The 22807-nt window shown below is 45.2% G+C and overlaps 1 protein-coding gene across 4 annotated transcripts in view; it reads right to left on the bottom strand.

Annotated features, from left to right (window-relative positions):
- LOC146592843 (uncharacterized) overlaps positions 1–5483 on the bottom strand; it is a 7500-nt gene extending 2017 nt beyond the window's left edge. For 2 of the 4 annotated variants that reach the window (XR_014896523.1, XR_014896522.1), the window contains exons 1-5: positions 5413–5483; positions 2867–3021; positions 1457–1620; positions 1086–1267; positions 18–200 (exon numbers count right to left, since the gene is read on the bottom strand). Coding sequence is in view for 1 of the 4 variants with exons in the window: in XM_085310340.1 (XP_085166466.1) it covers positions 1606–1620; positions 2867–3021; positions 3714–3951 (408 nt within the window). In the remaining 3 variants the exon portion in view is untranslated. The other 2 variants (XR_014896521.1, XM_085310340.1) reach the window with 2 other exon arrangements.
- Between the last annotated feature and the right edge of the window lie 17324 nt (positions 5484–22807).

The raw sequence follows: 22807 nt of genomic DNA, 5'->3' as shown, positions 1-22807 counted from the left end.
TCCGGCTTACTACTCACAGGTCCGGTAAGGACAAGGTCAACCTTCCTATGGCCAAAGGGTCCTTGTCGGCACTGGGAGGAGAACCTTTCCTCTAGCATCTTCCGGGCCGCCCTTGACACGTGATAACTCACAGAGGTCTGAGGGCGATACCCTGTAGCTCTTCATGGCAGCATACAGTCATTCCCTGACGATCGGAATGCCTAGGATTAACACATTTTATAAATACTACCGCTATAGGGTGTAAAGACAAAATAAAATTTCTTCAAACAAACAAAACTTCTTTCTGTCTGACCGAATGACCACATGCATCAACGCCTGGCGCTCATGAGGAAGCTAGCAAACCCTCTGGGYTGATGCTGTTCTAGCGGGCTGTCTGTCTGAACTCCTCTGTCTTGCCTAAGACTTGCGCAGTAACTGCCCTGGCTCGTTAAGATTAGTGCCCACTTAGCCACTTGGATAGATGATCCCCTGCTGTCTATTTGTATGCCTGGCATTACTACTTCAGAAGGACCTGAGCGCATTCGATTGCCTGTGCTATCAAAGGTAGAAGCCTCAAAGACAATTACAGCCCAGACTGCTGTTAAATGGACTTTCTTACAGAGAATTTGTGTTCTGGCCTCAAAGGGGATGCCAGGATGGTGCTACTGGCTCCCACTTTCCCTTACTGCTGTTTTCTAATGGTGCTGCTCCCACAGAGTCAGCAGATGCGGAAAGCATTACTGAAAAAGGCTTGCCTTGTCCCGGGAATTTGAGGGCAGAAGATGGTTATTAATTCCACGAGGCTTTAATATATCCTCTATCTACTGTCTTCCTCTTTCCCCAAATACCATTGCCAGGTAACTAACTGAGGGTTGCACTAACTGAGCCCTCTGAAAATGATCTCTTAATTTTACAGTTCAAAAGCTTTCTCTCTCCCCCTCTCTCCCCCCCCCACTTCTTCAGTAACTCTGGCCACTTGACCATCGTTCTCCTAAGCTAATTAATTTACTGTCTTGTAGCTTTTAAAATAGGATGTTTTGTAGACATATAATGTCACACATGCAGAAATACATGTACGTAGCATACTTCTTGTAAAGCAGACAGACCTTCTGTTATACATCGGTGATCTGTTATTCCCACTGCTTTAACTGCGATCCTTCCTAGTCAGGAGTAATGGGTCCTCCTTTGTGGGAGATGGAGACAACTCTCAGATGGTTCCATTTGATTTTATCACTTCAGCTTGCTTACGTTTTTTCTGGTCTCTTCAACTTCAGCTGTGGCAACCGATCTGAAAGAGTAAGTATTGTATCTTTCCCTTTCTATCTACGCATGTATGATAACAAAACAAAATAGAAACAGCCAAAGCAAAACTAAGGCAGATGCTGTTAACGATATCTGCAGGGTAGGAAAGGGTTACTCAGCCCTCAGTGCTGTCTCTGGGAGGCCAAAATAACTAACAGTCATTATTAATAGTTACCTTACTTGCCCATGGCAGAACACCTCCTTCTTTAGCAGTTGCTGGGGATACCAAGGGTCCACTGCATTTTTGCTTCCTTGTTTCATCCCATCCCTTAGGAATTAATCACAGACTGCTTGTTCAGGTTTCCTCTCTGTCAGCATTTGCTATCATTGGTTCCAGCTCTGTAACAAAGAAACTAGCATTTTACTCCCAGTGAAAGGCAATGAAAGTATTTATGCATGTTCTTTTTCTCTTTACTGTGTTCTTTTCTCTTTTCCTTTCTTCTCCCCCCCCTTAAAGAAAAGGTCTCAGTACAGCACTTTGCATCATATGTTATAGGGTAAACAGTTTGGAAACATGGTATACAGCAATTAGAGCTAGGTTATTAAACAGGCAGGCACATCACCTAATACTTACCTACACCATCTTCCATGAAACCTTGTTTTTATCCTGCTTCAGTATTATTGTTACTGTTCAGTATCCTTTCTCAAACCCTTGCATACACCCCCTTAACCTACAACTCCCTCGGTCTTTAATGACACAGAAAAATGATAGCACTTGAGGTGCCCGTCTCTGTTTCAGACCTATTACCTTGCTGATACAGCTCCCAGATTCCCCTTAGGCTTGGATGCTTGCCTCACAGGTGATGACCAAAACGAACAGCTAGATCACCAGATCTAGCTGCTTCTCTTCAAGATGTCCCCTCTCAGTGGACTACCCAACCAAACAAACCAAGAAGACTCATGAGGCCAAGAGAGTACCAGGTTTTCGACACAACTTCCCCGAGGCTTTCAGCATGATTGACATAGGTGTTTTTCCTCACATTACTCAAAGCTACACTCATCTGTTACTTAGGACTAAACTGCTTCTACTTTAAGAGGAGATTGCTGTTTGTTTAAACTTTGCATAGAGTCCGTAACTTGCTATGCATCTGCTTTAGTCCCGTCTGCTTTCACAATGCTTTTGCTAAGGAAAGCTGGTAATTAATAACACCCATTCTCCCACAGGCTGGAGTAAGACATTTCTCCTGCTCTGAGGAGATGCCTGAAAGTCAGTCTCTTTTCTGTGGCATTCCTGGGGCTTCCCAGGGCCCATCAGTGTTCTCTTAGGCTTTTCGCGAGCCTTTTATATCATAAGGCAATTCCTTAACCTGACGTTTTAGGTTAATGCTCCCCTTAAGCACCGTGCACAGCACAGCTATCCCACACTAGCCACATCTTGCACATACAGAGGGTTCTGAGAGGCAGCTCAGACAAAGAGCGAGAAAAATCAGCTTGGCATCTGTGCCTCCACCCGTCAACATTTTTCAGGCTGTGCCTGGCAGTGGGGGGGGCCTTAAGGTGTCTGGGAGCGTCTTTCTTCTATTCATCTGCTCCCTCCCCTGGCCATACTCCGCAAGGGAATAACTTGGGGCTGTGCTAATTGTACCTGACTCCAGTTCACCTTCAGCCGGTTTGCTCCAGAGGGTTCAAGCCTCCCGGGACTCAGCAGCGCTCCAGGGCCCGCCTGCGGCCCCGCTCCTACGGGCTGCATCCGCAGGGGCAAGCGCACGCTCTGGTCCACGTCGGGCAGGAACCGGGCCGCTAAAGGCAACACATGGCAAAGGGATGGTCAGACCCGCGCTGCGGCGCACGCGGCGCTGCACAGACCCTGCCTGGCGCTCCCGGCGGGGCGGGGCCGAGCCGGGCCCCAGCCCCCGACGCCCTGAGTCCCGCACCGCCTCCGTCAGCAAGCAGGCGGCAGCCCAATGCCCGCGGCCACCCGAAGGGACGCGCTCGCCTCATGGGCGCCCCGAGAACCTTCACCTCAACGGGCCTCGACCCTCACCCGCCACTGCCGCAGTAAAGCTCCGCTCCTGCTCGCCGCCATGCTGCTCCCCGGAGTCGCACACACGCCGCTCGCCAACGGGGCGCGGCCGCAGCAGCAGCTCGGCGGCCAAGCACCGCACATGCGCCGGCTGCGGCCGCAACCGGAGAGGCAGGGAGAGCGGCACCTCGCCTGCTCGCGGCGGTGCCTCCAAATGGCTCCCGCGTGCGAACCGCAGCCCGCCGCTGCACCGCGGGGCTCGCCTCGAGGCTGCTCTGCCCGTGCCCGAGAGACTGGCAGCGATCAGCGCGCAGGCTCTGGGGCTGCCCCGGAGCGAGGGTCCCGCGGAGCAGCTCCCAGACGGTACTGCCCGTCCCTGCGACGCTGGGGAGCAGCGATGAGGGAAAGCTCCCTGCGCTGCCGGTCCACGAGCGCCGGGAAGGGCGAGGAGCAGGGCCCATGCGCTTACCCGTGACCAAAGCAGCAGAGAGGAGCGGCGACGGTGAGCAGCGTTGCACGCGCGTGCGGCGGCTGCCGGCCGCATTCTCCGCCCGCGGTGGAGGCTGGTCGCGGCGGCAGTCCTGGATTGTGGACACGCGAGGGCAGCAGTGAGCGCGGCGGAGCGCAGTGCGCGTGCGCAGCCCATGTTCGTGTGCAGTACTGACCTTTCGACACCGGAGGACAGCGGTGAGCGCGGCGGAGCGCATGCGCGTCCCCCGTCCCGGTGCACTACCGCACGTTCAACACGCGATGGCAACAATGCGCACGGCGCAGCGGAGCGCGCATGCGTCTCCTGTTTCGGTGGCAGAGCACAACATGGCTGCCCGGATGCCGAGTGCCCGAAGACTACCGTTCCCGGCATGCCGCGCGAAGCACAAACATGGTCGACAGGAAGCCCGTGCCGGAAGACTACCGCTCCCGGCATGCCGCGGGGGCCCGTACCCCGCAGCGCTCGCTCAAGTTCGACACTACGGCGATTCCGTTCCATCCCGTCCCCCAATACCGTCCGGGGCCCCTCCCGCGACCCGCTCCGGGTCAGTTCCGACACTGCCTGTGCCCCCCCGCTCCCCTCCCCACAATCCTGCCTAGGGCTTCCCCTGGTGTCCCTCCTCCCCCTCCCAGACACCCTCCCCATCTGGCGCAGGACGCCCCCCTCCTTCCCCCGCGCACCTCCTTTCTCTCCGGCTTCCACAGCCCCATGCGCACCTCCTTCCCCCCGCGGCCCCGGTGCACCGCCCCTCCCCCCGGCTCCGGCGCGCCCCGCTTGTGCCGCCTTGCCCACGGCGTTCCATCTGCGCGGGTACGCGTAGGACCCGCAGCGCGCGCCCTCCTCCCCCCGGCCCTGCTCACCTACTCCGCGCTGCAGCCGCCCTGCCGCGTCCGGCGGGCGGTGCTCGGCTGCAGCTCCCCTGCCTCGGACCGGCCCCGGCGCCAGCTTGCCCCAAATACAGCTCCGCTCCCGGCCCAGGGGGCAACCCAAAATGTGAACTGAAGGCCCCTGAGGGCATCAGAGGGCAAACACAGGGCTCCAGGGCAAACCAAAACATAAACAAAGGGCCTCAGGGCACACCAAAGCACACATCAGGCACCCCACAGGACTCAGCGCAGCTGTCAGCACGGCGCCTGCAGGCTCTACCTGGCCCCACGGACGCTCCCAGCTCCAGGCACGTGGGCCCAGGCACAGACACGCCAGGGAGCAGCCTGGTGCCCTCACACAGCCCTGGAGGGGCTCTGGCTGCCCCCATGACGATGGGAATCACCTCTAAAAGTCTTCCGGGCCACGCCTGCCACAACAGGAGCCGACCTCCCGCCGACGCCGTGCCGCAACCCCGCTCCGGGGCCCATCCGCGGCCCCGCTCCTCCAGGCTGCGGCTGCAGGGGCGAGCGCACGCTCCGGCCCGCGCTGGGCAGGAGCCGGGGCCCTAAAGGCGGCACACGGCGAAGGCAAAGTCGGACCCGCGCTGCGGCAGACGCGGCGCCGCGCAGACCCCGCCCGGCGGGGCCGAGCCGGGCCCCAGCCCCCGCCGCCCCGAGCCCCGCACCGCCGCCTCCACGCAGCGACGGCCTCAGCGGGCAGGCGGCAGCCCGACACCCGCGGCCACCCGAAGGGGCGCGCTCGCCTCACGGCCGCCCCCCGACCCTCCACCTCAGCCGTCCTTGGCCCTCACCCGCCACCGCCGCCGCGGGAAAGCTCCGGCCCCGCTCGCCGCCACGGTGCTCCCCGGCGCCGCGTGTGCCCCGCCCGCGAATGGGGCGCGGCCGCAGTCGCGGCGGGAGGGGGGCGCGGGCGGGGGCTGAGACCCGGATAATGAGTTCGTTCCTGCATGCTCGTGGCTGTCGATGCTTCTGGGCTTCCCTTAGCCCCATTTCCATGCATGTCAACTCTGCAGCTGTGCTGATTAAGTGATGAGGATGAATTCACTCACATGTTGTTTCAGCCTCTTAGATATCCAGATTCCATTAGTAAGCGCACCTAGCAAAGGTAAAGTTTCCCATCTGTCCATCCTTCTGTCTGTCTTTTTCTCTTCCAGAGAAAAAAGCTGTAGTATCATGCTTACAGAGGGCTGCAGATGGTAGTTACATTGCATTTCACCATCAGGTTTAGCTTCCCATCTGTCCACCTCCATAGCAGCACAAAATTTACAAAGCTCTCCTTCCAGCCAGCAGCTCTAGCCTGTGTCCCCATCCCCACTCTGAGTTCCTCAACCCCCAAATTGTTTATTGTGGTCTTCTCAAACCATCTTTCCAACTAATGAAATACACATGAAAAGGGACTCCCTGCATGCAGTAGGAGGTAATTTTAAGTACTGAATGAAATTCACTACTCCTCTTAAATTTGAAATAAAAACTGTATACACTGAGACTGTTTCATGGGCCTGCTGTCACCCTTTTGACTCTCAGTGGGCTATGGAGCACAGCTGGGAATGCAAATGAGGTGATCTAATTATCCCATCTGGTTTAAAATCCAGTAGGTGAGACCTATAGGCATTACTTTAACTTTCATAATGTCCCTGATATATTTAAGCAGTGCAGAGGCTACTTCTGAGAGCCTTCAGAATGTCTTTTGCCTTGCAGTGTGGAACATACGTCTTTCCAGAGCTGAAATTTCCCTAAATTGCTTGTTAAGAGAGAAATATCCCTGCGCCTCAATGAGATACAGCTATCTCTGAGATAGTGTGCAGCAGATCTTTAACAACAATCAGTAATTCAGGAGCAGGCTGAGGGACACTGTATATAATGGAAGGCTGAATGGGAAATTTTAGATTGTCAGAACAGAGTCATTCCCAAATTGCAGGTGAACCAAAATAGAAGTAGTGACAGTGTCTGAAAAATGTGGCAGGGCAGGCTCCTTGCTTCTGTGTTTTGTCCAAAGAAAGGTGCCTCTGTTGACAGAACCCACTCAGATGTCCTGCAGTCTGACAGGGGCTGTTTTCAGAGAGCTCTAGCCCCATTGCTCTAGCACTTGGCTTCTGCTTTTTAGCTTACTCTGATTGCATGTTTGATTAGGTCAGTAAGTACCTCTGAAAAGGAATAAATTTGCATTCTTCACTGTGGCATAATATGCAGATTCCTGGCTCTTAGGTTGTAGTCTTCTGTATGAGATAAGGAGGGATAAGGAGCAGATGAGGAGGAGAGTATGCAAGATTACTGCATTTGGACTGTAATTCTCAGCTGCCCCAAGATTTGCCCCACTGAGGCAACAGTTCCATCGGCTGCTGTAGAGCTGCTCAAGGGAGGTGACCTGATACCTGTTTTTGGTGCTACTCTCTGGAATACTTGACTGTGCTCAGTGTCCTGATGAAAATGATGGATTTTATTTGGGTCATGAGATTTTCCTTGTCTCTCCCTTTCAGTGTACTCATCATCAAGGCAAAACATAAGGAGACTGGAACTAACCCTGCACCAAGTAATTCTGTTGGATCCCTTGAGATGCAAAAGGGATGTGTCACTGAGGTCCATATGGTGTTTGTCCTGCAACAGGCCTCTTAAAGAAATCTAACTGGTTAGTTTTCTCAAAAATAATATTTTCCATAAGTGATTATCACAGCCTGACTGCACTCTGGTGTGACGTTTTAAGTATCTAGTTCCTAGAGTTCATGTTTCTTTGCATTCGGCTGTTCACTATATGGGAGGTACCTCTTCTCCTGGTAGAGTGTACTACAAAAAGCCTYGTATCCTGGAGATAAAATCTTGTTCACTAAAAGCAGAAAAACAAACTGTGAGATGAGTTTTTTTTTTTTTTTTCTTTTTTTTTTTTTTACTTGACAGTTTGATTTCAATTCTTGTACTCAGCTGGCTATAGATCTAGCTGCAGATTTTACTTCTCTCCACTTTATTCTGACCTCTGTTTAATCTCAAGGTTGTATTAATTCTGCCAAATCTTAACTCTCAAATGCAATTCTCTCAGGCTTTTGCATTCTAGCCTGTTTTCCAGAAATGTTCATGCCATACACATGAACTCACTTATTCTGCAGTGTTTTCTTTTTGGGACCCCTATTTCAGTGCCATTCAGTTCAATCATCCAGTAAAATTCCATGCAGCTCAGAGCTGGGGTGGAAAGAAACTGCGTTTGGATTAACTACTTGTTTACCAGAATCTCTCTACTGGGCACATCTATTCAAAATGAATCTTTGTAATCACTGGCCTTCTGATCTCAGTGTTTTTCAATGAACATTGTTGAATACACGCAAAGTGATACGGCCGTTCTAAGTCACATTGGACAACTTTTTATAAAGCTCGCAGCTTCACAAAGACATCAGATCATCATGCCAGTAATAGCACCATCTCCCTCTTCTGGGCTGTATACTAAGCATGTTTGTATTTGGTGAAAATAATATCCCTCCACCGAAAAGAGCACAATGTCCAAGCTGTGGCTCACATTACCACATTTTATTTTCTCCTGCTTTCACGTAGCCCCTGCTGGTCATAATTCACTGGGGGTGTCATTACAGAGCAATGTTACTGCTTGTTTACAGGCCCTGTTATTGTTACTGAGCCCAGACAGACGGTTTGCTGACCTTTCCCAAGCTCAGAAAGGCCTCTCCTGACATCTCACCTGCAGTTTCCTACTCTAAAGACATCTGCTTAGAAGGGGATGCTGATGAGCATATATAAACTCTTTGGTTTGCTTTCCTTCTAGCACTCACAGTGACTAATAATGGATTAAAACCTGGCTCCTGTTAGAGGAGTCTTCACTGAAGTAAATTCTCACTTTTGAGGCATTGTACAATCCCAACTGTTTCTGTTGACTGCCAAAAATCTTAAGAACAAAGTTGCATGTTCTGTAGCAGTGCAAGCCAGACTTCTATCTGCCCCCTGGCTCTCTAAATCTTGACACTTCTGTGGTCATAGCTCCAGGTATTTCAAAGGAGAGCTTAGTTTAGTCTGTACATATTCTGAGGAATGGTGGACTACGGGCCCTGACCAGTGTTACTAAGGTAACATCTCATCTCTCTCAGAGACTGGCTCTGGGAAATCACATTCATAGAGCTTCCAGTTTGATTGTAACAGAAGAGTGAGCTCACCTCTGCTTGCAAGCTCCCATGCAGACATACTGCTGACCACACGGACTGCCTCGCTGAGAGACACTGTTCGTGTGGACAGCCCAGTGCCAGTCTACACTGTAAGCAGCTTGTAAGTAGAGTGAAAAAATGTAATATATGTTCCACTGGTTTCAGAATAATAGCCTTTGAGTGCCTGCTGTTCTGCTCTGCTAATCAGCTCTCGGGCTTTCCTTGCCTGTGCTGCTTTGGAACAAAGCTGCTAAGTTCTTGCCTCAGTACTTGATAGAGGTAAAGGAACTGCCAAATTCAGCACTGCCCTGCAGATTGTGGACAAAATCCCCACCCTTCTAAATGCATGGGATGTGGGGGAGGAGGCCTGGAAAAAATTAGGTCTTACGGGAAAGTTGAAAACCAGAAATCCAAGAAAGACCTCATCCTCTGTCTTGATTTAGGTTGGAGGATGAGGAAGACATGTTAGTCTAATTCCATCAGGAGAATCTTAAACATTTCTTTGCTGAGGGGCATATCGTAGGGCAGAGAAACAAACAGAGAGATGCATTCTTCTGGCTGCCTTCTTTACAACTGTCTGGGCACATGCTGATACAGCACTGAGGCAAGAGGCCTGATTCTAGAGCATCATTTTTCTTCACTGATAACACAATTGAAGAATTTAAGAAAAAATAATCACATTGATACAGTGATGGGATACAGAGGGAGCTGCCTCTCCCTCCCTGCTTTTCTTGTTTGAACAGCTGTTTTCTGGAAATATATTGAAATGTCCTTTAATATCTGCCATAAGGTTTTATATGTTTTCATACTGAAGATTACATATAGAAATAATGTTCTGGTGTTCTTGTTATTAGGTGGTTGCTATAGTTGAGAGGCAGTCTCCCTGCACAGTCCTAAGTAGTTCCATGACTGAAAATACATAAACGGCTGAGATCTGTTCTCTTTTTCTTTCTGTTCAGGACTTTTGAACTGAAGAGAACCTAACTAGTGCATTACAGCATGTTTAGCGATATATGAAGGGTTACATATAAAGCCAGGGTTGAAGGCAATGCTTCAGTGGAAACAAAATGTGACTCCAGTGAGGTCAAGGGAGTTACACCAGAGATTCATCTGTACCACCCCATTTATTTTTAGTTTCCCTGTTAACATTCCCTCTTCTGTATTTATAGCATGCCCCTCCCAGAATTATTCTCACATACACAGTTTCCCTATCCCTTCCTATTACAGTGCGTTGGGGCTTTGATTTAACTTATGTCCAGATATTAAAAAAAAAAAAAAAGAAGAAGAAGAAGAAGAAGGCAAGAAAGAAGGAAAGAAGGAAAAAGAAGGAAGGAAAGAAGGAAAAAGAAGGAAGGAAGGAAAAGAGAAAGAAGAAGGAAGGAAGGAAGGAAGGAAAGAAGGAAGGAAGGAAGGTCTTTCAATAGGAGTTAAGTGGAAAAACATTGTAATAAATCTGATATATGAGATCTTCAAGAGTAAGGGCTGTATTCTAACTTTAGAGACACAGCTGTAAATCTCAAGTAACTCTACAGGAATAGATAGAATGACTGCACATTTACTATAGTATTGTAGCTGAGACTAGAATTTACCCTGTTATCTTCTAACTTACTAGTAAAGCATGTACATTTACTTTGTTTAAAAGCTTGAGCTTATTCCTTCTGTTATGCTTAATGGCAACATGCAAGGTCTGGATTGTGTCTTCAGTAGAAGCCTTTCTCAACCTTTCAGAAACTATATTATAGAGATTACATGACTACCCTTCATATACCCTTCGTAGACACTTGACTCTATTGCCAATGTTCATTAAACCAACGTGTCCCACCTGCCATGTAGGCCAAAACTCCACAGCAACCAACAGCTAAAATTTTCCAGCTGAAGGACAAGAGCTGATCACTCCCTCTTTGGAACTATATCAAATTTGTACAGTTTTACCACAGATTGCTAGCACATTTTCACAACCGAGATTTCCCTCCAAGAGAAGACGTGTTGAAATTGGTTCTTTATAGAATGAGAAGGAGAGGGACAGATTGTAGTAATCTGGGAAGGGTAACAAGCCAGAAGAATACAGTGTTCAGGAAAAAGGGAGCCGCAGTCAGGTAAAGAGACAAGCAGACATCCTGGTTAGGCTGTGATCCAAGTGGTGGAAATTTTGTATCACAAACAGCAATGTGCTGGAGGGTTTGTGAAGGATGTTTGAGGAGCTCAGCAACCAGTATTATCAGACAGGAAAGCCACTATCAAGCCCTGGCCTGATAAACAGCTGAACAATCCTAATGAATTCTGTAATGGAAATTGGAGGAGTTTATGAAGTATTTTGGGAATGCAAAGTGGGATAGTGGGCTACCTAGCAGTACATTATACCCAAGGCATGAGGAAGAATACCACGGTACAGCTCACTTAATGTTCMCATAGCTCTACATAAGCTTGGCACAGGTATTTCTTAGAATAATGACAAAAGCAGAGGGGCAGTATTAACCATAAATAGCTGATTTGGAAGCAAAATTTTGGCTGTTTTGGTGGGGAGATTTGTGTATCTCTTGGCAACTCCCTGGGCAAAACTTCCCAGCTATGGGAGCATGCAAGAGTGTCGCAGCCTGAAGGGGTGTCACAGTGCTGAATGCAGGTCTGTCATCTTCCCATAGCATTGGGCAATCCTGCTCCTTCCAAATGCAACATCACATCTAAATAGCATCTACATCCCATCTACAGTAGTAGGTTTTCATCCTCACTCCCAGGGATTTGCCTGTGAGACCCTCAGCCTGGGCCATGTTTGCAGCACACCATAAAACTTGCAGTTTCATCTCCCTTTCCTGTACCTCAGTCTCAGAATTTCTGTGGTGTCTCCCCCAGCCCCTGCTAAGCAGAGTGCTATGGAAAATAATAGCTAATAATAAGTCACACTGTATGATGCTGTGCATGGTGGAGCAGGTGCTAAATTGGAGACTAGGATTAGGGAACTGATGTTGATAAAGGGACCATGCATTTTTTAATCTCTTTTGTAACAAAGCACTTTTCTGTAACAGAGTAATTTGGGACAGGTGCTGACAAAAAGTGTCCCATCTCTGAGGCCCTCCCCTCGCCTGGCAGTCCTGTGCCAGCTGGAGCTGGGCCAAAGTATCAGGTTGCCTTCTGCCATGATGAGCTAGAACTTTGATCTGGAAAGAATTGGAACCACCAGTGGAATGCTGTCAGAAACACAATCGGGTAGCGATTTGCTGAGAAGAGGATGACTGGGCCTCAATGTTATCCGAGACCAGTATTGAGAAAACAAAGTTTGCAGCCATGGCAGCAACTGCTGTCTCTTAAATGTTACCCTCTGTAGAGCTTGGCAGTCTTGAGTGTAACAGAGACAGTTCTACTAGTCCTTCTTGCAGTGAGTGAACATGCCAGGAGGAGCTGAAAGACCTTGCGCAAATCAGGAAGCGGCTGCTCTTTTTGCTGCCTATGGATAGATTTATTTGCACATATACTTGCAGGCACTTGCCTAGTGCATGTACTCTGTCACTTTTCTGCCTTCATTATTTTAGTGCTGTGATAATCCCTGGTGCCAAACAGAGATGACAGAGAAAAGTTGTCCCTCAGTTATTTTAAACAATTGAGGACTTCCGGTGATTACCCCATATGAATTAATTGTTATCTTCAGCTATTTTCAAATAAGCTTTGCAGATTAATATTTAGATTAAGAAGAAATTTTTAATATTAACAATGATTATACTACTTTAGTTAATTGTTAAAATCCTGTAACCTCACATGCCATCAAGCTGTGAAACCTCCTATGAACAGCAATTGTTCACGTGCAGCCAACTCATCTCATTCTACAACCTGCTTCTATGATTTTTAGACCATCCAAAAGGTTTTTTTATACCTAAGGCATTTCTTTAAATCCTTGGTGCATAAATGTTAGTGGATTACTTTGCTCTTAGGTTAGCCTGATGTGTTTAAAGGTCTTAAATCAGTAGGACGTAGGTTGAGTCTAGAAAGATTTTTTTTTTAAGTGATGATTCCCCAGCTCAGGCTTCGGTTCACAAATGCATGTAGACAAACCTACACATACTATACAGGCATAAAGTACTGGTTGGGCAGAGACATGCACACTGCTGTCTCAGTCTGTAAAATCAAGTGAATGATGACCAAATCTGCCATACCACTCTGTTTATTCCATCACACTCATTTGATGTCATTTATATTTCTTTTCTTCCCCTCCAAGCTTTCACACCTTCTCTTTCCCTAAATCCTCTGCTGGGAACTCAATGTTAAAATACTATTTGGAAAGTTTGCATACAAAGCAGTTCCGTTATCCATAATGAGAAAACTATAGTGGGAAAAGTGATGACTAGTGAAGAAAGAGAAAGATTTTATGAGGAAATAGAGAAGAAAGTGTGGAGGAGATTGAGAAAAACCGTAAGTGGAAGAAAAGGAGCAAAAGACAGGCTGTTAAAACAAGCAAGGAGAAATAACAAGTTCACTTTCTCTCTGTGTCTTTTGGGGGGGGAGGAATGGTGGGTGACACTCCGCATAGAATGGAAATGTCAGCTGAAACTTATTCTCACATCATTGTGAGAATAAAGAGAGCTTGTCTCCTTCCTCAGCTGGGCAGAACCACTTCACATTCAGTGTGCTGGGCTTGCCTGCTCCCCTAATACCAGTTTCATCAAAGTATAGTCCCACCAGCTTTAGAGGRATCCCTCCTCTGGCTGATGGAAGTAAATAGCCAGGCTTCTATTTTCAGGTATTGAATAGGGGGAGGTGACAGACATCATCCTAGCCTTTCCTACAGAAGAGGAATTTCCAATTTTAGTATGGTTAAGAGTCATTAACTGGACAGAAAAGAACTTTGTAGGACTATGAATATAATTTAAGGCCTCTCCCCACTGCTTGGGTTATGTGAAAGGAGCCATGCACATAAGAAAATAAAGTCCCTGGTCCTTTCTAGAATTTTCTTGTCCAACAACAAGACTGAAGATAACCTAGAGCTTCCTCCATTTATAGTTTGGGACCTCTGTGCACCTAAGTCATTATCTGGAAACTGTAAGCATCATACTGTTTATAATTCCTTTTGAGGCTATGTAATATTCTGGCAGGAAATTGTAAGAGTTGACCTTAGGAGGATAAGGTGATACCACTAAAAGGTGTATATTTAAAGAAAACCAAAGCGAGTCTTGTGTTAATTTTAAGTAATGCAGTTTGAAGGGCTTTCAGTCTGATAAATCTGGTGATCTCACTGTTTTCATAATTAAGCTCTTATATTTAACAATTACTTGTAAAATGCAGAGCAACATGGTACTGTAAGTAGTTAGCTGTCATTATTTTTGCTGCTCTTGCAGTAATTTGACTCTTACCAAAAAACAAGAAATGGCTCAGTAGAACAAGTCTGGAAGCCAGACTTTCTGACAGTTACTGTGTATGCCTTGATTAATTCCTAACAATTACTTGCTGTAGTAATGTCTGGTTGCAGCCAATTTTGCAAAGGCAGCTTTATGCTCTTACTTACAAGATCTTTCTGAGGTTACTCAGGGAAGGAAATTGAAGCTTAAAAAGAGATTTTTCTTTGGGTCCAATAGTCAAGGTGCAAGTACAGATCTGGAAGTAAAGATGGTCTGATGTAGAGATTGAGTTTAAGCCCCTTTCACATTCTGTACTTTGGTGAGACTGTGTTAGGTGTGTTCAGTAGTCTTCTGACCATGCTCTAAGTAGGTGAAAGATGCCAAAAATTAGGATTCTTCATGTCTTACCAGGGATTTTTTTTAGAAATTTTATTGTGAATTTGAAGCTGAGGAAGTGTGCCTGCTTACTCGCTCCAGACTTGTGGGTCTTCTCTCCACTTACCAGATAAAACATGAACAGCATATCACAAGGCTGCAGCTTTCCTGCCATAAAAGGTCACATAGTTTTAAGTGTATTGGGCTAGGGTTTCTATTAGCATAAGTATTTAACTCAGAATGTTAACATAAATTGTATTGTTATACTTCATGTCAAAGCATAAAGTAGTCCTGGGAGAAGAAGCATGTTGGAAAAGTAAGAAGTTTGAAGGCAAAAGGCAGCAGTCCTTCTTCATTTCAAACTATCTCTAATTTAGGAGCATGCAGAATGTAATGTTCCCATTTGACACTTTACTGAATAAACAAGGAATATATACTTTTCTGTGAGTACCAGAGTGACTGAGTATCTCCAAGGTTTTGAGCTTTGCTTACCAAAAACAAAGCTCTAGAAAGGAAAGGAAGTAACACATGCCTTTACTCTTTTGGGTCTCATGGTAAGATCAAACTATAGACCGGCACAACGGCTTAATTTGGAGACTGTTTTCTGGAAGAGAGCATCTGGACCTCATTTGTCACTGGCACATGTGAAACAGGCTATATTGTTGCGATCTAGAGGCTTTTCAGAAATTCAGAAGATACCATGCAAGCAGATTTTTATCTGTTAAGTGTGCAGAAAGGCAGAACTTTCCATTATCTTGTTCAACTGAAGTTTCTTCGGTACTGGAAATAAACTTCTGGGCATAAGGATACTGCAGGAGTTTGTACGAAACTACCTCCCAGGTACTGAGCTGGCCTGGAAAGAATGTAGATGCTCCCATTTAGTACCTCTGCTCAGTTACCTTGAACTTGACGGTGATCCGGGCCTCCTAGCAACTGCTGATGCCATTTATTGGTGAGCCTGATTCTTCTCTACCAAAGCCAGTGGAAATGGTGCCACTGTGCTTAGATGCTTGGCAAACTGAAAGGCAGAGAACCACCTTAGCTGCCATGGTGGTTTTGTGGTGACCATGGTGGCCAGAGTAGAATTGGCTTAATCTTGCATAACCATAGCAGTGGTGGGCACCTTTTGCTGGGCCTGTGCGGACTGTGCTCAGCCTTATGCAGGATGACTCTGCTCTTCACATTACATATATCATGTCACTAACCAGTTTGTCTGCTATTTTATAGTTACATTGTACCCATCCTGGGACAGAGAATACCTTCTTGTTCACTGTTTGTTTAGCCCATAACACAAATGGAGCACTGACCTATGATGGAGTTTCTTTTCTGCTATCATCATACAAATAAGTAAACAGTAATAATAAAAGGGGTGCGAAATGTGTTGTCGTGGGTAAAGCAGGATGAGTATTCCTGAATACAGTCAGACACATGGCCATGTAACATTTCTCAGGCTGTGCTCCTCACTTTGCAGGATTGGTCCTTGCACATTTTGATGCCTTTTTTTTATCGCCTTTGGGAAGAAAGATAAAAAGCTTTCACTGTTGGGCTGAAGTATTTAAATAATATATTTACATATTTTGCAAAGGCCAGAGATTTCAGGAGTCTGCCAAGAATTTTCTGATTAAGGGAAGGACAGGAGGGATATAGTGTATAATATTATGTAAATATTCTGTGTAGAGAACAGTTTGCTGCAGGGGCATTGTAGAATGTGTCTGCCTGCAGGTCAGACTAGTTTTATACCTTCTAGGTACATGGCAGCCTGCTTTAAATAAGGTATCGTTTGTTCAGGGTGTCTGTATCAGCAGAGGCAAATCCTGACATAGCTTCTGTTGTTAGAGCAGCATTGATATTGGAGCTGCCAGTGTTTGTCCATGGGAATGATCCAAACCTGCTACAGTCAGTGAGAGTAGTTGAATTGACTGTGTTAGGTTTTGCTGTGATACCAGAAGGGCCTCTGAACGGTGCTGCTGTTGTAGGAGTTCAATCCTATTTGATAAGCTCTACCCTTTTGAGCAATGTGTGTGCTGATATGACTACATTAATGCTAGCTGTTGTTTAAATATTTCAGTTAAAAAATGATACTTCTAACTTACACGATGTAATGTTACTACAAAAATATAATGTCTAACTTCTGTGTAAGACCAAAAATAGCACACACTATGGTGTTTTGGGCTTGCTGAGAAGTGAAAGCTGGAATTCAGGCCACTCTGTCTTCAGCTGTCTGTCTGCTCTACCATTTGCACTGTATCTAATCAGCCCTGCTTTATAGGACTTCATGTACTACTGTGCAGGTGCAAAACAATTGCAGTGACCCACAGGTTTTATAGAAATATGGTGGTTAGAGGTCTGGCTTCTGCTGGGTATTGAAGAATACTRGTGCTGGAGAATGCTCCAGTACACATGGAAAAGCTATTAGTATGAGAACCCTTCCCTTCTTTTCTTCCCCTCAAACTATTTCAGAAAGACAGAAACTATATTTAGGTTAAAAGAATTTAACTGAGTAGCTAGCTGCCTTGTGTTACAGTTTAGCACATGAAGGGTTGTAGGACACTGATCACTGTCAAGGGTGTCTCCTTGCAAACCAATTGCAGGAAAAAAAATAGTATTCTGTGCTACATAATTTACATAATTAACTGTGCTACAGAATTAAGTTATAGAACCCATGTGAAAGAGAATTAAATCTCTACAGAATTGAATAAATCCTCTCTCTGATATAATTCTCAGCAAATAAAATAATAAACATGGCCTAATGTGCTCGTATAAATAGGCACTACTTGATTGGCCCATTAATTAAGGAACACTTGCAGTACTGGTAAATGCTGAAAAAGTATCAATAATCTAAGTTTACAGAAGGGGAAAATGAGGCATGAGGTAAAATGATTTACCCAATGCCATGCAAAAAAAAATGTGCCAGAGGAGACTAGTTTTGCCTCCAAGTCCAGTTTTCAAGCCATGAACAGACACCCCTTCTTCACATAGGATTGCAGTATACAGATAGAATCTCTTTCCTCGATAGCAGAAAGACTTCCTTTTCTGGATGCCAGTTTGCCAGATTGTTAACTGTAGCTTTTTGCAGATAGTTGACAGAAAGATGGAGACAGTATTTTCTCTCACTGGAATAGCAGAACCTTGAACATCTGCTAACAGCCTTTGAGCCCCCTATTCTGATTCCCTTCTCACTCAGCTTTATATAACCGTAATTTCACTAAGTACATAGAATTTGTCCTGGTTTACACTAAGGATAAACAGATGCTGGGTCAAACTTGGAACTATACTGACGACAGGCATAAGTGCCCTTGACTTTTAAACATCCCTGTTATCTGCTCTATGCCTGATTATCCTCTGGTTCAATAGTCATAGTGCACACAGTTATAACTAATATCCTTACAGAACACATTAGCAGCAGGAGGCGAGAGCCATGCTTCATCTCAGAATCAAACTTGTGGTAAACTGAGTAAATGGAATCAATGGCATTGCTCCAGCTGTAATCACAGCGGTGCATCTGCACACAGAACAGTGCCCACGCTGGAAAGAGTAAATCAGCCTCATGCCAGTCCTCCTGTAACTAGCAGGGAGAACCTAGGGAAAATCACAGGCAGTTGCTACCTGCAGCTTTGACACTGACTTGTTAGGTAGTTCCATGGAGGTATGTTAGTGTCTGTGTACGCAGAGCCCCTTGGAGAACAGGCAGACAGCTCAACAATTTCTGAGTCCTAACATATGTGATATCATACATTAGGTAGTGCAACAGGGCCAGGCACGCAAGTGCCACTGTCTTGCAATATGGAATGGTGATGGCAGCATCCAAAGACAGGGTGCCTTTCAGTGAGGCTCCCTTGAATTAAAGTCTTGGTAGAAAGCAGTCTGGTTACTGCTTAGCACTGGCGCCCCATGGGCCAGATGCAGTTACAGCTATTTTCCTTGAACAATGCTGGCCTCTGGGCAACAATACTGAGCATGTAACTCACTGCAGGCCACCACTTTGCTCTCTTTCATTAGCCGGGGCTTTTAACTGTAGAGTCTCTTGTGGAAGGAGTAAGCTCAGAAGGTTTCATAGTTGGACATTGTCTGCAAGGTGAGCATTGAAGGCTATGGCTTACACTGCTAACTGCTAAGGTTGCAACACAAAAGAACCAGAAAGGATTGCAGCAAATGCTGACTCTGGAGGTTGAAAGGAAGGAGTGGAGGAAGGTTCTATGTGGAGCCTCAGTGTGTACCAAGGGAGATAAGTAATATGATGTCACTGTTCACACTGATGTAGATCTTCTGAGAGGAAACAGATCCCCAGCCTAAGCAGATCGGTGACAGAGCTGGAAAAGCCTCTTTCCAAACTCTTCACCATCCTGCTGCGCTCACAATAAAAACAAAGCCAGCAGATGCAGATTCCAAGCTTTTATTCTCTGCACCTCACGGGGAGAACTGGAAGGAAATTCCATCCCATCCAACTAAGCTTCCGAGTCCCTGAAAAACAGTAATACAGAGATGGGTGGAAAGCAGAGGGAACAGGACAGGAGGGATGTTAGATTTTAAAATCTTAAAGAGAGAGCTAGATTGTCCTCTCTCTTGCACCAGCATAAAATAGAAGCATCTTCCAGATGCTTCCATAAAATTAATGTCCAGATCAGATTCAAGGTGTGAGGCAATTAACTCAGTGGTTTATAAAGATGTAGTGAGATACTCATTCAACGTAGCTTAGCTTCCTTTCATTGAATTCAGTGGAGCTTTACCACTTCATGCATGTTGAGGAAGTGGCCAATTAAATCATCAAAGAAAAGCACGAGCATTATATTCTCATCCCCATTTGTCACTGAAATGGGTATTTCAGCATACTCTATGAATGCATTCTGGCAAAATGATACCATAGTTATGTATGTGCCTATAACACCATAGTACTATAAAAATACTGTGAAAAGCCATTTACTGTGCAGTGGAAGTAATATGCGAACACACAAAACTAGAAAAATCAGCCTCTTCCCTCAAAGCTGAAGCTCAAATGGTAACACTAAAGGGAAACTCTCAATCAAGCAGAATTTCCCCTTGCCAAGCAATATTGATGCATATTTGTTTTAGTTCCATGTTACACAGGTGGTTGAGTAATCACTTATTTTATCACATTTTATATATATGCTATCAGATAATCCAAGATGCTAGTATTTGGATTTACATTTATTTTACACTATCCCTGCATTTACACAATAGGATCAATTGATTAGATTAAATTAAATCTGGATTATCTCTTGGCCTGTTTGATGTGCCAAATTTTCACTCTCAAACCAGAAGGAGAACAATTTAGGTTTTAAAACTGCCAATAAAACTATTTTAGTTTAGCATTGTTGTACTAGAGTACAGTGTTGCTATCAGAGATTCTAAACACTGGGAAAAAATATGGCTATGGATCAGTGCAGATCTGCCAAAACAGCTACACAGACTTCTACAAAAACACACAAAGCACACAAAAAACAAATTTTCTTTTATTTCTTTTTCCTTTTCTTTTTAAAATAATCTTTACAGGAATCTTAACAGACTTGTGGAAGTGTTTGTGTTTTCTGCTTACAAATTTAAATATGGTGACCTTCTCTGTCCAATGCTAGGAAAAATGCTCATGTAGCTGTTGCTTGCAGTAGTTGTTCTGATGGGAGCAGATCTTTTTGCAAATGCATTGTTCACGTGAGTGAACATCATTTGCATGGATATCAGTATCTTCTATTACTCTAGTCCATAATTCCTGACTGGGACCACTGAAGGTCCTAGTCAGGAACACCAGGGAAGACATAATGGACATCATACAGCTTTTCAACATCATCACTCCTGTTGATATGCAAGATGGAAAGAACTCAAACTTTTTTTTTTTATCAGAGCCTATGCTGAGCATATTGGCCTAGCATTCATTCAAAGACAAACTATTTTCTTTATGTAAATTTGGCATATTTTGTTCTGGATTGAAACATTTTTGTTTTTTCCCTTAACTTGGTGTCTGGCCGGAACCCTTTTTARTTGTCAGTTTTCTGAGCAGAACCTCGCTTTGAGACAGCTAAACTGACTATCTGAGATAGTCTGTGAAGTGTAATATATTACATGGATGGTGGTTTGCTTGCAGGGTAGATTAGATACTTTAAAATTGCCATAAGATCCTTAAAAAAACACATGATCGTTCTACAGAAATTGTTCAAAATACTGTATTACTACAGCCTATTACTGTAGGCTGTAGTATTTGGAGCATTACTAATAACACGCTGATAGGACTATCCTCAGTCAGGTTTTTCTCTTTTCCTGCCTGGAGATTTTTCCAAATCAGATTTTGAGGGTACTGTAGTCCTTGTCTGGGTTTTTCTGATGCCAAATACCTCCATTCAAGCATCACTACCTCTAGAAATCCTGGCTGTAACCAGAGTGCATTTTTAAAATTATTGTTCTTCCTCTGTTGCATGTCCAGCCAAGCCTTGCTAGCAGCTAATTTAGCTGGAACTTTATATTCCTCCAGGTTCAGATCACATTTAAAGATAGGATATAACTGGGGCCTCTTTTGTTGCTGGCGGAAAAGAGTTGATTTCATTGTATTTGGATAGATTTCAAGAAGCCTCTTGTTCGGAGACATAGAGAAAGGTAAATGGAGTTTGTTTTAATTAGATGACATGTTGCTGCTATTCCAGGAAAGTTTTTCTTTCCTTCTAGGACTCTGGATTGATTCTAAGTGGTAAAACACAAACACTTGGAACTGATTGAGAACCCACGAACAAAAAACCTCCCATTGATCTTCTTTTCTGGGCTATGGCTCAGATCTGAAAAGAGGCCCTTAGTTGCTTGTGGTTCAAAAAGAATAATCTTATTTCTTGATAGGACTTTATTAAAGAAAATAAAAAGTATATTATGTACAATAGAACTGAGACACAGAGACGGAAGATTTTTAGTTGCACAGGAGAGCTGAACATCAAATTCCTACTGTTATTTGTGCATCAAAATCTCCTAGGTAAATTGAAACTTGGAGAATTTATTTTGTCTTTCCCTCTTCTGATTAGATCACTTGTTTTGTGCTTCATTTTTTTATACATTCCCAGCTGTGAGAGCTCAAAATGAGAGTTTCAAAGAGTAACAGAAAGATGGGTATTATTTTAGACTTTCAAAACATGGAACCAAATTCCTTATTTGAGGGAAGGTGGGAAAGGAAACAGAGTGAAAGTTGTCCTTAAATCTGCAGTGAGATTAGGAAGTCTCTGAGTTTTTGGTATTCTAACTCGTACTGTAGATTGTCCTATATGCATGCATGAGAGGCAGTTTTCCAAATAATAGGCTTTCATGATTATTCTGTGTTTTTTGAGTCTGGGAAAAAAAAAACAATTTGATTTTCTTGGTGCTGCTATACTCTGCTTAGAGTGGGTTGAAAATTTCCTTTCAGAATATTTTTTGTCAGAAAATTGAAATTTCAACAAACATTCTGTGAAAAGTATAAACTTTCCTTGGTAATTAAAAGCTTTCCAAAAAAATGGAAATGTTTACTGATTATTTTTTAAGTAAAAAAGTCAACTCTACATGAGGAGAGGAGTATTTTCCCATTTACAGTATTATTGTCCTTGTCAGTAAATAGCTGATAACTGTGAGCTTAATACACACACACACACACACACACACACACAAAACTTTTAGGTAAGATTGCATATTTTCTGGTGATTCCTTTCTATAAGCAAGCACACATTGTCCTGTAGGAAATTCAAGTTTTTCTGCACAGCTTTTTCAGTGCTGTAAACTAGATCTTGAATTTCGTGCTGCTTCTCTCCAAGGGGGCTCCAACCCTGCAGCTGGGTTATCTGTCCGGCTTTGGAARCATTTGCTGGTCAAGGCGCACAAATAAATGTGCACGTGTGTGGGTGAATGTGTGTGTGTACCACATGCAAGTGAGCAATGCCAATGGCTCGAGGATACAGTAAATCTTGTACTGTACCAAAAAGCTGTGGCTACAAGACATAAAGTGCTGATCCTTGACAAGCTAACTCTGATAGTGTGAAGTTGTTTAAAATATTTTCCAGCTTTCCATATCCTGGGATGCTTCATGTTCTTGCCCTGTGGCCGGCAGCCTTTGGCATGCTGGCGGAAGGGTTTTTGTGCGTATACCTGATGCAGGGGGTGAGCACTGCCCGGTGGCTTGGCAGGGCCCATTGGTGCTGCCACCTCAGGAGTCACCACCTGGAGCGGGAGCTGAGCATAACAGCACGTGCAGCTGTGTGCGAAGACCCGTGTGAACGTGTATTCCCAGAGGCCTGCGTGCGGGGAAAGCAGCCCGTCTCTGCTCTCCCGCCGCTGTTCTCCCAAAGCCCGCTGCTTCTCTCCACACGCGCCCAGGAAGCGACCAGACGCGC

The sequence above is a fragment of the Rhea americana genome, unplaced genomic scaffold (genome assembly GCF_003343005.1).
Source record: "Rhea americana isolate MKP2758 unplaced genomic scaffold, rheAme1 scaffold_317, whole genome shotgun sequence".
NCBI lineage: Eukaryota > Metazoa > Chordata > Aves > Rheiformes > Rheidae > Rhea > Rhea americana.
Note: the sequence above shows the minus strand (reverse complement) of the source record. Positions and strands in the feature narration are given on the sequence as shown.